At 44.1% G+C, this 14,442-nt stretch overlaps 1 protein-coding gene across 1 annotated transcript in view; it reads left to right on the forward strand.

The window, feature by feature from the left end:
• Nucleotides 1–13,938, forward strand: part of FIG4 (FIG4 phosphoinositide 5-phosphatase) — a 118,793-nt gene extending 104,855 nt beyond the window's left edge. The window contains exon 23 of the mRNA XM_084775102.1: nucleotides 13,386–13,938. Within this exon, the coding sequence (XP_084631228.1) occupies nucleotides 13,386–13,563 (178 nt within the window). The 3' untranslated portion in view covers nucleotides 13,564–13,938. The remainder of the gene's footprint in view (nucleotides 1–13,385) is intronic.
• The last annotated feature ends 504 nt before the right edge of the window (nucleotides 13,939–14,442 follow it).

Here is a 14,442-nt window from a genome sequence, read left to right on the forward strand (position 1 = left end):
CACGACCCCACCCTTGATTTTCATGACCTTGACACTTTGAAGGACATAGCCCATTGTTTTGTAGACTGGACATTGACTTAGTTTGTTCTGATGATTCCAAGTGCAATGACTAGCCTTCAACCCTACCCTACTTCTATTATTAAAACTCCAGTATCCTCCCCTCCCACTCTGTACCAGGGTCCTTTCTTTGGCTAGGAGTGTTTTAGTCAAACTTTCTATCACTATAGTAAAATACCTGAGACAATTAACTTGTTAAGAGAAAACTTTTCTTTTGGCTCACAGTCTGAGAGGCTCCAGTTCATGGTCCAATGCCCTTTGGCGAAGCAGAGCATGACAACGGGAGAGTGTGGCAGAGCAGATCTGCTTCAAGAGGAAGGGGCTGAGGTCTTATCGACCCTGCCGTGTATCCAACTTACCCAAGACCCATCTCTTTTCAAGGTTCTGTTAGCTCCTATTAGGGCTCCAAGCTGGCAACCCAAGCCTCTAAGACATAAGCTTTTGGGGGTGATTTAAAATCCAGACTATTAGCCAAGCATATACATCAGAATTGATTAGGTTTTAAAGTGATCTCTGGGGGCCACCTGTTTGGGGAAAGCAAGCTTTCATGTTGTGGGCAGTCCTATGCACAGACACAGAAAACACTACAGCATCTGTTGGTCTTGTCAACCAAGTGAAATGAGCTTGGAGTATCAGATTCCCAACGTTGGGTTACTTTTGAGTTGATGGTGGCTGTAGCCAGTGGGTTGGCAGCAGCCCTGTGAGAGACCTTGAACTAGAGCCAAGCTAGGCCCTTCCTAAGTTCCTGACTAGCTCAATAAGAGTAGCCATACAAAGACGGAGTAAATGTCTGTTGGCTTAAGACACATCATGAATCCAGACAGAAACACTACACAAGTCATGTGACTTCTTGTTGTACCCCATCTGGTGACATACAGTTCAAATTGTGCCTATATTCATAATCTTTATTTCAATTTTTTTACTAAAGTAGTACATTCTGAACTTACTGTTTTAATTAATGAATATTTTAGCAAGGTGCTTTAAAACTCTAGAAATAGCCTCTATTCACCAAACCTTTCACTTTGTCATATGTTTACTTTCCTCACTATGGGATCTTGACTTATTATATTCAATGGGATGTAACCCATCATTGATATTACTCATTTTGATACTTAAATTGTCCCCAATTTTACCAGAGTCCCTTTAGCCTGCCCCCATGTCCTCCGGCCATGTCCTCATCTTTCTTAGAGTGCTCTCCCGATTTCTGGCACAAGATGCTTCGGGTTCATTGTGTTCCTTGCTTGTCCTAGCCTTGAAATCAGTTACTCCTCCAAGGGTCCCTGATTCTTCTTAGTGGAAAATTATATTAAAGCCGAGATCTGGGCACTAGGTGTACCTGTTGCCACTGCAGGGTCACTGCTCCCAGGCCCACTCAAACAGCACACTGTGCTGACATGCCCAGATATGTACAACTGTATATAGAAGTACACAGCTATCTATAAGATCCAGTTTTTGTAAGTATAGGCAAAATACATTTACATCTGTAGTTTTGTAGTGATGCTTCTGACTACAAAGTGTCCAGAGTTTATCCCAGACCTTCTCCAACAGTGATATATTTGGCTCCCTTTACCCTTGTTATGCCTATTTGATTAGTCCTCATATGTAATTAGTCTCCCATCAGCCCTCATTCAGGATTGTCCCCAGTATGGATGCCCTCTATTGGCTCTGACTCCCTTTATGGACACACCAACCTCAGGGATGCCTTCCTCATCTTAGGTGAGCCCGGTACCCCTGTGCAGTGGTGTGCCCTTATGCCATGGCATCCCCAGGCTGCTAAAGACTGCTTCACTGTACAGATGTCTGTCTGAGGCATGGATTTAGAGCTGGTTCTGTGGGAGGGAAGACGGAGGGCAGGAGCATTGCTCTATAACTTTGTAATGCATCTCAGTACCGATGGAGCATCCTTCCTGTTTACCACAATTAAGTTTCTTCCAGTTTTTGGGTTCCAGAGATATGGAGAGGCTTGGTCGATTACTGTCATGGTGGGAGAATGACAACACTCAAGTAGGCATGATGCTGGACACATAGCTGAGAGTTTTACACCCTGGTCCACAGGCAGAGAGGAGGAGGGAGGGAGGAGAGAGGGAGACAGAGAGATGGAGAGAAGCACTGGGACTGATGAGCCTTTTGAAACCTCAAAGCCCATGTCCAGCAATACAATTCTCCTAGTAAGGCCACACCCACCCCGGCAAGGCCACGCCTCTTAATCCTTCTAATCTTTTCAAACAGCTCTACTCCCTGATGACTAAGCAAAACTCAGTTTCCTTTTGGGATTATGGTCTACTCTTTGAATTTCTTCATTTTAATGTTCTTTATTTATGTCAATGATGCAACTTGTGGACTATGTTTCTTTATAATTTTTTAAATGAAAAAAGAATACCCCTTTAAAAAAAAAAAAGGATACAAAATAGATGTCAAGGCTATCTTGCCAAAGGCACTGAGCCTTTGTGTACCTGGTAAGTCCTAGCAATCTGTGCACTGTGGAATTGGTCGGCCTGGATGGGAACTGGGGCCTCATTGGAGCCTTCAGAGGATTTTCCTCAGTTGTCTGAGTGTGCAAGAAGCAGAACAGCCGGAACTCCATCGTAGACAGCGGCTCAGTGGTGGGAGCCACAGAAATAAAGATAGCTGGGTGGGCTGCCTTGCAGGCTACAGCTCTACAGCTACCTTGCTTCAGTTGCTTGTCCATGTTGTCACTGGACTTTAGGAAACCTTTAAAAAAAAAAAGATGTAGGTGAAGTGTGCTTCAGGGATGTCAGGTCCAATCCCTGCTGTGAGAACCCTGAGGTGTCCTGATGGCCAGATGTAATGTGTCCTGGACATTGTTCCCAGGAAAGGGGGACATTAGGCAAGCATAAAGTATGGGATCTAGCTGATGATAATTTAACCAATATTATTAATAGAAAAAAAAGTATGTGAAAATGTTAATGCTGCAGGAAATAGCCTGGGGCATGTAGAAACTCCATACACTGGGCAATACTTTAAATGTAAGATGGCATTAACTAATAAACAGTTTATTGGAACTGGTGTCAGGGAAACAAGCAGGTTGCTGTCACCTGCACGTGAGAGGCAAGACACATGGCCGTTCCTGCGACTCACTGGTTTATATTTCTAGGAGTGACAGGCCACAGCTGCTGCTGTTCCCAGAAATGCAAGGACACAGGGAACAGAGCTCCTGAAGATCTGTGCCTCAGAGGTGACCCCTTGGCCTGAGGCAGAATCCAGCCCCCATTGGAGTAGTCACATATTTTTCCCTTCAAAAACATCTACCATACGCTTGATGCCTCCTACCCTTTGCTGTCAAAAGTGCCCCCTTTGGACACACCATCACTGTGCAGTGACCAAGCCCTGTTGCCTGCAGGCCTCAAAGCCAAGCACCTCTTCCATTAAGTAGTGGTTAAATGTTCTAGTTTGAGCCCACCAAACAACACAGCCAAATACTGCTGCTTCTTCCCCTGCATTTATAATACACACGGCCAAAGCAGAGAGGTTTGCTCATATTTATACAAGGTAGATATTAAGTCCAGATAATGGGAGGGAAGCCATATAGTTCATAAATTGCATCCTAAATTGGAAGCATTTAACCTGATTTGGGTCAGAAAAAAAAAATCATCGTGTCTCATTCCTCTAACACTGAAAAGCTCTGTAAAAGAATACAAATGACATTTTTATTTTAGAATCCTCAAGGAGAATATAAAAAGAGTATCAAAAATACCATCGGCTGTGGCTTGGATATAAGACGTACTGTCACTGCCATTTCTATGTGTACCAAGAGTAGACTGTCCCTTCTGCCTCCTTGGGGGACCAAACACATGTGCCTGCCTACAAATGGGAGTCACCCACATCCTGGTACCTGAGATACGGGGCCCGGGGCCAGGTGTGCCTTACCCTCCTCCTGGCTCTGATGGGCAGGAGTCAGTTGTGGAAAGCAGGATTCTCTAGGTGGAGTGAACAGAAAGTGACATAGTCTGGGGCTTGGGGTTTTTGGGGTCACAGGAGGGCAGTGGAAGCAGGCTGCAGACTAGGCTTCCAGCACTCATGCCTGGGCCATATAGAAGCTGTCAGAGGGTCCGCGGCTTTGCCTTAGTCACGGCAGCTGCTAGCTCCAAAACCAGCCAGCTCAGCCCTATTCAGAAAGATGCTGTTGCTCTGGCCAAGTCAAAAACACAATTGTCTTAGCCTCAGTCTACAAAATAGATACTTCTGTCTAGGTGACCCAGTTACAAATCAAAGTATCATGTGAACACCAGGGTAAATAGAACCATGGTCGCAGTTTAAAGTCAAATTCCAAGGGAGTCTGGGATGGTTGGTGTGGGGTATTTGTTTGTTTGTTTTCAGTTTTCCTTTTTCTTTTCAGTGAGCTCAATATACTGGAAGGAAAGTTCAAGTCAATACTGAAGAATCTAACCTGTCTAACTCTGTCTCTCAGTCTGTCCCAACTGCCTATTCTCTGTTACCGTAGAACTTGAAAGCCTAGGATCTTCTCTGGGCATGCGTAGCCCTCCTCCTCAGCCTCCTTGTGACCTCACAACCTCCTAACAAAGACCGTGTGTCTGCTCCTACACACCATGGTGGCAAAGAGAAAGAAACACTGTCAGGAAGGGAGGTAGGGACGGCCCCATCGAGGCTCCTGTGGTGTGCCCACCATCTCCAAGGAGAGCAGGGGCCTCCACAGGAGAAGTGGATGACCTTCTGAGAGAGCATCCCCAGATGAGGGACGAGGACCTGGCAGTGCCAGCCAGCAGCAAGGCAGACAGAGCCAACAACAGATCTTTCATTTAGTTGTCCATTTGGGAGATGTGTGAAAAAGTATACTTTTAAGATAAATATGTCTGGTAAGTTCTGGAAAGAATACAAGAAGTTTTTGTTTTCTGTTTATTTGATTGTGTGTGTGTGTGTGTGTGTGTGTACGTGTACACATGCATACCATTATTGCATATGTGATGGTCAGAGGACAAGCTGTGAGAGTCAGCCCTGTGCCACCATGTGTATTCCAGACATCAAATTCAGGCCATCAGGCTTTGCAGCCCACACGTTTACCCACTAAGCCATCTTGCCAGCCCAGTGCCAGTAACTCTAAAACCCTTATCTCTCTTATCTCTGAATCTTCACACAAAAGTAGAAATAGTTGGGTTGCAAAACTGAATGGCCATGACGTTTGTCACTTTTTCATTTCCATAACAAATACCTTTTAGAAACCATTTAAAAAGAGGATAGATTCATTTGGGGTGGGTAACAATATCAGAACTCTTAGTCTGTGCTTGGCTGGTTCTTTTACTTCTGGGTCGTGGAAAAGCAGAGCATTGTGGTGGGGGAAGGGTTGATCCCCTCATACCAGGCAGGAAGCGGAAGTGGCAGGGGACGAACCCAGGAAAAGATCTTCCCTCAGAAGCTCCCCGCAATCAGGCTTCTCCTCCTTTGTTCCACTCCTTTCAGTAATGCCACAAATTATGACGAGTCCATCAGCAGATCTATAATGATTGTGTCAGAGCCCTCCCCTACCAAAGCCCAGCAGGCGGCAGCTCAGCCTTGGACACGTGACCCATTGCAGAGTCAAATGGCATCGCCCACAGCTAGCCCTCGCCTCAGAACTGCACTGCAGGTGTTCTACGAATCTCAGAACAGAGGGAGATGGTGGGGATGAGGCCAGGGTGTGTGCGCAGTGAAGAAACGAAGGAGCAGTGGGGTATCTGCAGAGACTCAGAACACAAGGACCCAATAACAGGTGTCCACAGCAAGTCGCAGCAGGTAATGCGGGTGTGCTGGTCTGGTTGAAAATGGCCCACATAGGCCCATAGGGAAGGGGCACTATTAGGCCGTGTGGCCTGGTCAAAGGAAATGTGTCACTGGGTGTGGTCTTTGAGGTGTCAGATGCCCAAGCCAGGCCCAGTGTCTCGTTCTCTCTTCCTGCTGCCTGCCAATCTGGATGTAGAACTCTCAGCTACCTCTTTAGTGCCAAGGCTGCCTGTGTACTGCCATGCTTCCTGCCATGGTGGTAATGGACTAAACCTCAGTAAGCCAGCCCCAAGGAAATATTTCCTTATAAGAGTTGCCATGGTCATGGCGTCTGTTCGCAGCCACAGAAACCTTTACTAAGGCAGTGAGTATGGCTGCTAATCCTGAGAGAGGTTTCAACCAGTTCAGTTCCAGATGTGTCCAGCTATCCTTGGTGAGTTATTCTGAAAGGAAGTAAAGATGATTGGTCATTTATACTCTTGAAACCAAAGAATCAAAGCTCCTTTACTAGATACGTGACCGATCTGAGGAGAAATTGCTGATGTGTCAAAATTGAGCCTGGCATTGGCAGTAAAGATGAGGGAGCCAGGCAGAGGCACATGCCTGCAATCCTGACACTTGAGATGAAGGCAGAAGAATTGAGCATTCAAGGCTGCATAACTAGTTCAAGGCTAATCTCAGCCTCATGGCAAGTTCAAGGCTACCCTGGGCTACATGAGACCCTTCCTCAAAAAAAAAAAACAAAAAAAAAATTATGATGATTATGATGCAAGACTGTAAGACTGTGAACACAAAGCAAGCCTTAGCCTTCTGTACATATTGATGAGGCAACAAAAGGGGGACTCTGTGATGTTAGAAAAGTTTCCCTCCTTCTGTGGGCTCAGGGGAGCTCCCAGACTGTGCAACAGGAGAGTACCAGAGGCCAGCCCTACAGAAACTTATGAGAGCAACAAAAACACGGGGCCTATACACTTCCCAAAGACAACAGACACGTGCCAGAGAGAAGAGTCCCTAAGAGGCTGCATGTGCAACGCGTCAGTTCAAAATGAGCTAAAATACAAATCTTAAATTCAGAACAAAAGAAGACACTAAGAGTATTTAAAGTGCCAAGCGCTAACAATAGGCAAAGATTTAACTCAGATAAATGGGCACCTTAAAAAAAGAAAAAGAAAAACTTAAAAAAAAAGAATAGTGATGCAGAAAGAAAAACCTTTTCAGGAATGTGAAGCAAGTCAGTGTTATAAGAGAAAATATCTGCCTGTGTCAGCAACACCAGGGTGTATGCAAATTAACCTTAAAGGAAATGATGACCTTTAGGCTTTCATACATAAAGATTTCTTATGAAAAGAATATGATCATCGTGCAGTGTAGTGGATGAGTACTTCAGACCAGGAAAAAAAAAAGAGTAGTGTTTCAAACTATCAAGAAAAGAAAGTGTGAACTAAGGATAGTATCGTCAAAGCTTCTAGGTAAGAGTCTAGGGAGTATTGTTCCCATGGGCATAGCAGAAATAAGCTTTAGACAGCATGACTAGAGACATTTCTGTGGCAAAGATAAGTGACCCCAGAAGTCCATGTGCTAAGGTCCTCTGCTGGTGGCTCTGTCCAATGCCAGTGGTGTCCACAGGGAAGGGCCTAGTGCAAGGCCATTTTAAGGTGATTTGTCCACAGGAAAGGGTCTAGTGCATGGCCATTTTAAGGTGATTATCTCAAGTACTCTGTCACAGTGACAGAAAGCTGATTAGCACAGACACTGGCCTAGAGTACAATGTCAATAAGAAACCATAGGGCTGGAGAGACGGTGCAGAGGTTAAAAGCCTTTCAATTCCCAGCAACCACATGGTGGCTCACAACCATCTATAATGTGATCTGATGCCCTCTTCTGGCCTGCAGGTGTACATACAGACAGATCACTGTATACATAATAAATAAAATAAATCTTAAAAAAAAAAAAAAGTAAACCATGGCACCTACAAATCCAAAATAAACATTTAGAAGGAGAAGCTAAGCTGTCATAGCTCTGTGGTCAAACTGCATCACTGTATGTAATGCATCCCTGGGCAAGCTAAGACAGGAAGAGCAGACACGCATAAAAGATCTGTTCTCAGGCACCACACTGATGCTGGTAGTGTTAGCATTGCTGCTCTGAGGCTATTATATGTCCACTATGAGATAAACCAAATAAATCATGAGTATTTCTAAATTCTGTCATCCTTAACATCCACACAACACATCCAAACATATACAAATATACACTATATACACACACATACATACGCACACATATATACACACCCATCACAAATATACACATGTACAGAGAGAAGAGAGAGAGAGACACTTGATCATGAGAATGCCTCATTCTATACTGTAGACCTAGAATGTCAATTTCCCACTAAAAGGAACCAGGGCTCCTAGAAGAAGTTGCTGGTTCTGGGCCAGCATTGGGAGATGTGTAAACTAAAACTGATACTTCTTGTCGTCCACATGACTAGAAAGCTCTTGGAGGGAAGTAGGGCCCTGACTCGAAGACTTACAAACTTGAAGATGCCCCCCTGGACAAGGACCCTGTAAGAGTAACAGCTGCAGGAGAATGAAGGGCAGACAGGTGTGTGTTTGTAAGGTTTTAATCAGGTCCCTTTGAATGATAATAGGGAGTCATCCGGCAAATGACAAGGAGAATAAAACATACAGTTCTTAGAAGGGTGTGAACCATAGCACTAAGCAAGCAGATGAGAGCTGGATGCCTTAAACACTGGCAGTAACTGCTGGCCGGAGGGTTATATTAGGAAAATGGGCTTAGAAAGATAAAAGTACCAAGAGTTCCTAGGGGGAAAAAACACCATAAACACGTGCTAGACTAGCACACCACACAGAACATTCTACAGTAACTGTGAAGCCCATGTCCTCACTGCCTAGCACAGTGGCCATTGGCCTCATGTGCCACCATGCACTTGTCCTGTGGTACGTAATAGTGAAAATGATTTTAAGTATATTTAACGCAAATGAATTTATGACGGAGAGATAAACATGTTTTTTTGTTTAGATCACAATTGTGGGATGAGAAAAAGATTTGTGAGCAAACAGGTGATATTTATCCCCTTAGAAGTCGAACCACCATGTGGGGGAGATTGGTTGTTAACTAGCTGAAAAACAACCTTGAACAAATTCTGAGAGGAGGTATAAATGTGAGCCAAAAACAAGAGGTGAGGCCATTGGAGAATTAGGATAGTTTTGGCTGTTTATCGCTCCACTTCGAGATGCTCCTAGAGAGAACCACTCGAGGGAAGCCTCAGCCTCCTGCTGAGGTTCTGGGTTCTGGTGGCTCCAGGCTCCAGCAAAAGAAATCCTGCTGACAATACCAGGAGAATCGTTCCTCGGAACTGATATCCTTACAGTTTCATTATTGTATTCTTTAACCTTCTTTTCCTATTGTTTAGGTTAGTTGGTTATAAGTGAGGTACTGTTAGTTAATAAGTTCATAATAAAATGTATTTGTTAAGAAAATTGAGCCCACAAATTTAGGTGTGAATTTACATGGCCACATATGGCCAATTGTGACCGTATTGTACCAGTGCACCTTGAGAGCTGCTTTCTAGACGTAGGTGTCTAGCCCTCAGGATGTGAGCTTAGATGTAGAAGTACATTGATTTTCTTAAGAACTGAACACATTTTCACTGTAGCACCTTGGTAGAGTCAAGCCTAGGCTTCAATGTGTGAGTGCCTTATTGGAAAGCTACAAGCATTTTGATGAAAGAACCAGAGAGATGCCATGCACGCTCAAGGGATAACGCCAGGACAGCATCCACAAACCAAAGGCTGACGTCACTGAGACCACGGAGGATGGAAGAACTCTCAGTTCCTGATCGACACTGTGAAACAAAGACGGAGGTCACAACAAAGACAGATCACTGAGGTCTTGCTCCCTTACAGCCTATCTGTCTTAGACCCAAATTATAGTTTTGATCTGATGAGGGTTTTCTCCCAGACGGAATGACACAAATGGCCTAAAACCATGATCTGATCATCAGCATTATATTCTCTCGATCCTCTGGCTAAGATGTGATTATAAACAACAACAGCAGCAGCAGCCACCTTGTGCAAGACACAGAAAGTTCTGGTACCAATAGGCAGAACACTGGGAAGACAAATGGATCCTATGAGTCAAATTCATAATAGATTTTTTGGAAATGCTAAGTGGGGTTGGATGTATACCAAAACGCAGGTTACAGAAAGGGCACAAGATTTTACCGTACCGAAAAAAATCACATACAGTTGTTACAATTACCTAAGTGTCTAATAGTTTAACCACCAACCATGAATCCTCATGATTAGACCCAGTTTTGAAAACACTTCAGCCCCAAGCCAGTGTTCATTTGCTGGTTACTTAGTATGTGCAAGCCAGAAAAGTCACCTCAACGGGGATTAAACTATAAAGGGCTCAGACGTTAGTTCTGCATTCAAGTATAAGATGGAGGTTTTTTTTTCCATCAGAAATGGCCATATTAAAAGCAGCCCCACTGAACAAAGAGCATTAAAGGGCACCGGTAAGGATTTTCCTTAAAAAATATCTGGTGTGTCTAATGAATTTCTGCCTGGGGTGTTTCTTCTGTGGGTAGGAGCAGCAGTCAAGGCGGAGTGTCACCAGTGCTCAGTGTTTAAGGCGTCAAACGATGTGTGTGTACATGAATTGGTAAATATATTACCATAAATAAGACTGCACCATTCCTTGAGGGGAAATACAGAACACCTTGTCAGAATTTGCAATGTAATTATAATATTTTATGTCCAAAAATACAACTGGCATTTGAATGAGGGGGACAATAGGTCATCTCCCTTCGAGCCTGTGAGAAGCTTAAAAAAGTATTCCCTCTGTCCATGGCCAGGAGATAAATGTGGATTTTTTTTTCTTGTCATCAAAGTACACTAACAAGCTAGGTCTCTCTACTGGAATCCATCAAAGAAAATAGTCTCATAGTTTCTATAGTGTATAGTATTTAAATGCTAGGGGTTTTGTTTTGTTTTGTTTTTGTTTTAATCTGGAAACAGATACCAGTTTAATAAGAGACTGTATATGCAATGCTGGGGTCTGATTTCACCCCTATCCCTTTCCAGAGGCTTCTGTGTGGGTCTTGGATGTTTTCTTTCCTACCTCAGAAATGTATTAAGTAGATGGGGAAGTTTAAAAAAAGAAAAAGTCTTCTCATTAGAAAACAAGAAATGAATCTAATATTGCTGCTCACATCTTTATAGTTAAACATTAAACTGTGCCCTCCAATGTAAGGTTAGTTGTATTTTGTCATTTAAAACAAAGTTCGTGTTTAAAAATGTTCAATGCTCCCAGTGCTTGGGACACAGAGGCAGGAGAATCAGAGTTCAAAGACAGCTCAAACTACATGATAAAATCTTTTCTCAAGAAAAAAACTGGAGCCAGATATGCCCCTGTGATTCTATCATTCAGATATCTGAGGGTTGTGAGTTTGAAGGTAGCTTGGGCTAGTAAGACCCTGTCTTTAAGAAAACCAAAAAACCAAAACACTTGTCCAGCCCACTGCCACGAGGCATGGGCAGGTAGAGGACGCAGAGGCTCACTGCCAAGCCACACCATGTGGGCAAGCCGAAGACCCCCAGAGCTCTGCCAGCCCCGTGGCCTGTCCTCAGCAGGAGTCACTACAATGTGCAAGTATGCGCTGCCACTGCCGCTGGCCGGCCCAGCCACCCTTTGAGAACTACAGCTTAGGCCTACGAGGAGTTCCCTGTGACTGGTTCATAAAACACAGGTTCTTTGTGGATCCACTTCTTCCTGCTCCCCTTTTGTTATTCCAGTAGTGCTGGGGCTGTCTTGAGCTTGCTTCTGACCCAGATGCAGCAGTAAATATTTTAACATTGCAGTTCTGTTGTTCAGCATAGAATTCATATCAAGGATGGTGTTAGAGGATTGTAAAACAATACTGAGATTGTGTTGGAATCCTAAACACACCTGCCGCTCTGGGAGGCTGAGTCAGCCAGAGCTTGGCATCTCCTATTTGCAGAGTTTGTTTCCATTTTCTGTGACTCTGCTTTCAGTGACTGAGAAACAGAGTGAGGGCTCCCTATTTATTTCTTGATTAAAAAAAAAAAAATCAAAGGCGTTGGATGGGTGGAAGTGGCTGGTCCCATTTGTGGTTGCCCAGGCCCAACTCCACTGGGATGGGAGGGTCTCTGCCTCTGTCAGTCATAAGGTTTTAGTTTCTAGAAGGTGCCTTTGAGCGGCCTTGGATGTCTGCTATGATTCTCGCCAGGAATCCCATGCACATGGGGCTCCGTGCAAAGGCAGATTCAAAGAGAGGACGAGGACCATCAGTTCAGTCCTACAGATAGCTCGCCTAAGTGATAGAGCATGTAAAACCTGTGCTTCCTTCCTCCAAGGTAGATGTGAAAACTAAGTAAGATGATGTAGTGTAAGAGCTCTGAGAAGGAGCAGGTGCTGGCCCAGTGCAGGTCATGTGTTGATAGTAGAGTCGGGAGATGCTGCGGTTGATGATTTGATGGAACTCTCTGAAAAACCAATGGAGCCACTTTGTCAAAGGGCCCTGAATATTGCCAGCCATTAAAGCATCCTAATTCTCATCCTGAATTAAATTAACTGTAGAGTTCCTGTATTTTTCTGAGGCAAAATTATGAATAGAGTTATATATGATCTCGTCTTTCAAGCTAGTTGAGCGCTATGTCAACCACCCACCATAACACTGTGCTAACCACAGACACTCAGTGACCCTGTGTCTGCACTGTGGAGCCAAGTCCTGTCAGCCATCTCAGGATTCTTTTCTTTCTCCCCCAAACCCTCACTGTCATCCCCCCCCTTATTCCCTCATTCTCTTTCTGGTGTGTGTGTGTGTGTGTGTGTGTGTGTGTGTGTAAGAGCAAGAGAGATGTTTGTACATGTTTGTGTGTGCACATGTGTGTGGAGGCTGGAGTTGGCCTCTGATGTCGTCTTCAACTCTTTCCATCTTACTGTTTGAGGCAGGGTCACTCACTGACTGGGGATCACCCATTGACTGGCTGGTAAGATCCAAGGATGCCAGTCACCTCCCCAACCCTCCTCTGTCCCAACCCCTACTGTGTTCCAGGGCTGCGGTCACAAGTGCACACTGCCACATCTAGCTGGGGTTCCAAGCTCAGGTCATTGTGTTTGTGTGGCAGCCATGTCACTGACTGAATCACCTCATCCCACTTTTTATTGTTTTAGCCTTAAATGAATCCCTCCACCATTGGGTTTTATTTGCGTAAGTAAGGATTCAGTCTAAGATTGTGTGAAATTATTAGAATGGCTTTTAAAATGAGAATACTAATGTTTCATAACTATTCCAAACTTGAGTTGAAATATATTATTCTGAGATGAAACTTTTAAGAAAAGAACTTATCTTATAGCATGACTAGTGCCTTCCAGTTTTATTTTCTTTCAGTGAGATGTCCTACACTCTCCAGCCATCAGGGGATGGTGTGTGTCATACAGCTGCAGAGGTTGTTCTTGGTCTGGTGAGCGGTTCCCACAGCTCCTTCTAGCCCTTTCTCTGTTTCCATTAATGCAGCCCTTTCTCTCATTTCCTACAGAACTCCCATCTCAGCTTTCTCTCAAGACAACATCTATGAAGTTCAGCCCCCGAGAGTAGACAGGAAGTCTACAGAGATCTTCCAGGCCCATATCCAGGCTAGCCAAGGTATCACGCAGCCCCTTGGTAAAGAGGACACGGCCATATACCGCGAGTATATCCGAAACCGCTACTTATAAAGAAAGCCTTGAGGACGGCGAAGTTACACTGGCTTAGACTGTGATCTGTGAAAAGGAACTCCCGCCCCGGGTCTGGAGAAACAGCTCAGTGGTTAAGGGCATGCACTGCTCTTCCAGAGGATCAGAACTTGGTCCCCAGGACCTGTATTGAGTGGCTCACACGGTTCAGTGGCTCTAGGCATCTAGTGCCACCTTCTGAATCCTATAGGCACCTGTACGCAAGTGGGTGCCTGCGTGTGCGCACACACACAAAATTAAAAGTACTACAAGTAACATTGTAAAAAATCAACCCCCCCAAATCCTTTGTATCTGAAGCCTTTCACCCTTTGTACCATGCAAATTACAAATTACAGGAAATAAAGAAATGACTGCCTCTGTTGCTGGCTGTGCTTTTGGTCTATTTTAGAAAAACTTCACATTATGAAATGTCATATGAAGTCTTACTTTCTGAAGCTGGTAGGTTCTGGTGAGTTCCACCTTGTGACGGGAACTGTGGTGAGGTCTGGGAGTATCCCAGTAACAAAACAGTCCTAAGTATTTTCTCTTAGGAAGAGTGAGGCAATGTACTTTTCTTTATAGTTGTCATTTTTAATTTATTCTGGTGGTTTGTATGTTAATTTTGTATTTTGACTGGAAAAAAATTTCTTTACCCAGAAAGCCATGTTCTTAGGAGATATAATCTGAAGTGTTTATGGATAGAGGGGTCAGATGTCAACAATGTGCCATCCAAAGCAGAGTTCAGGACAGACAACGTGTGACAAAGCATATTGGGGAAAACATCATTAACTGGCAACTCTGAGGAGAGGTTGAATTATTTCCACTATTCTAAGAACTTTGTAATTGAAAATTACATAAGAAAGAGAACATTAAACATAGCTG

Source organism: Acomys minous (genome assembly GCF_964271855.1).
Source record: "Acomys minous genome assembly, chromosome: 3".
Classification (NCBI taxonomy): Eukaryota; Metazoa; Chordata; class Mammalia; order Rodentia; family Muridae; genus Acomys; species Acomys minous.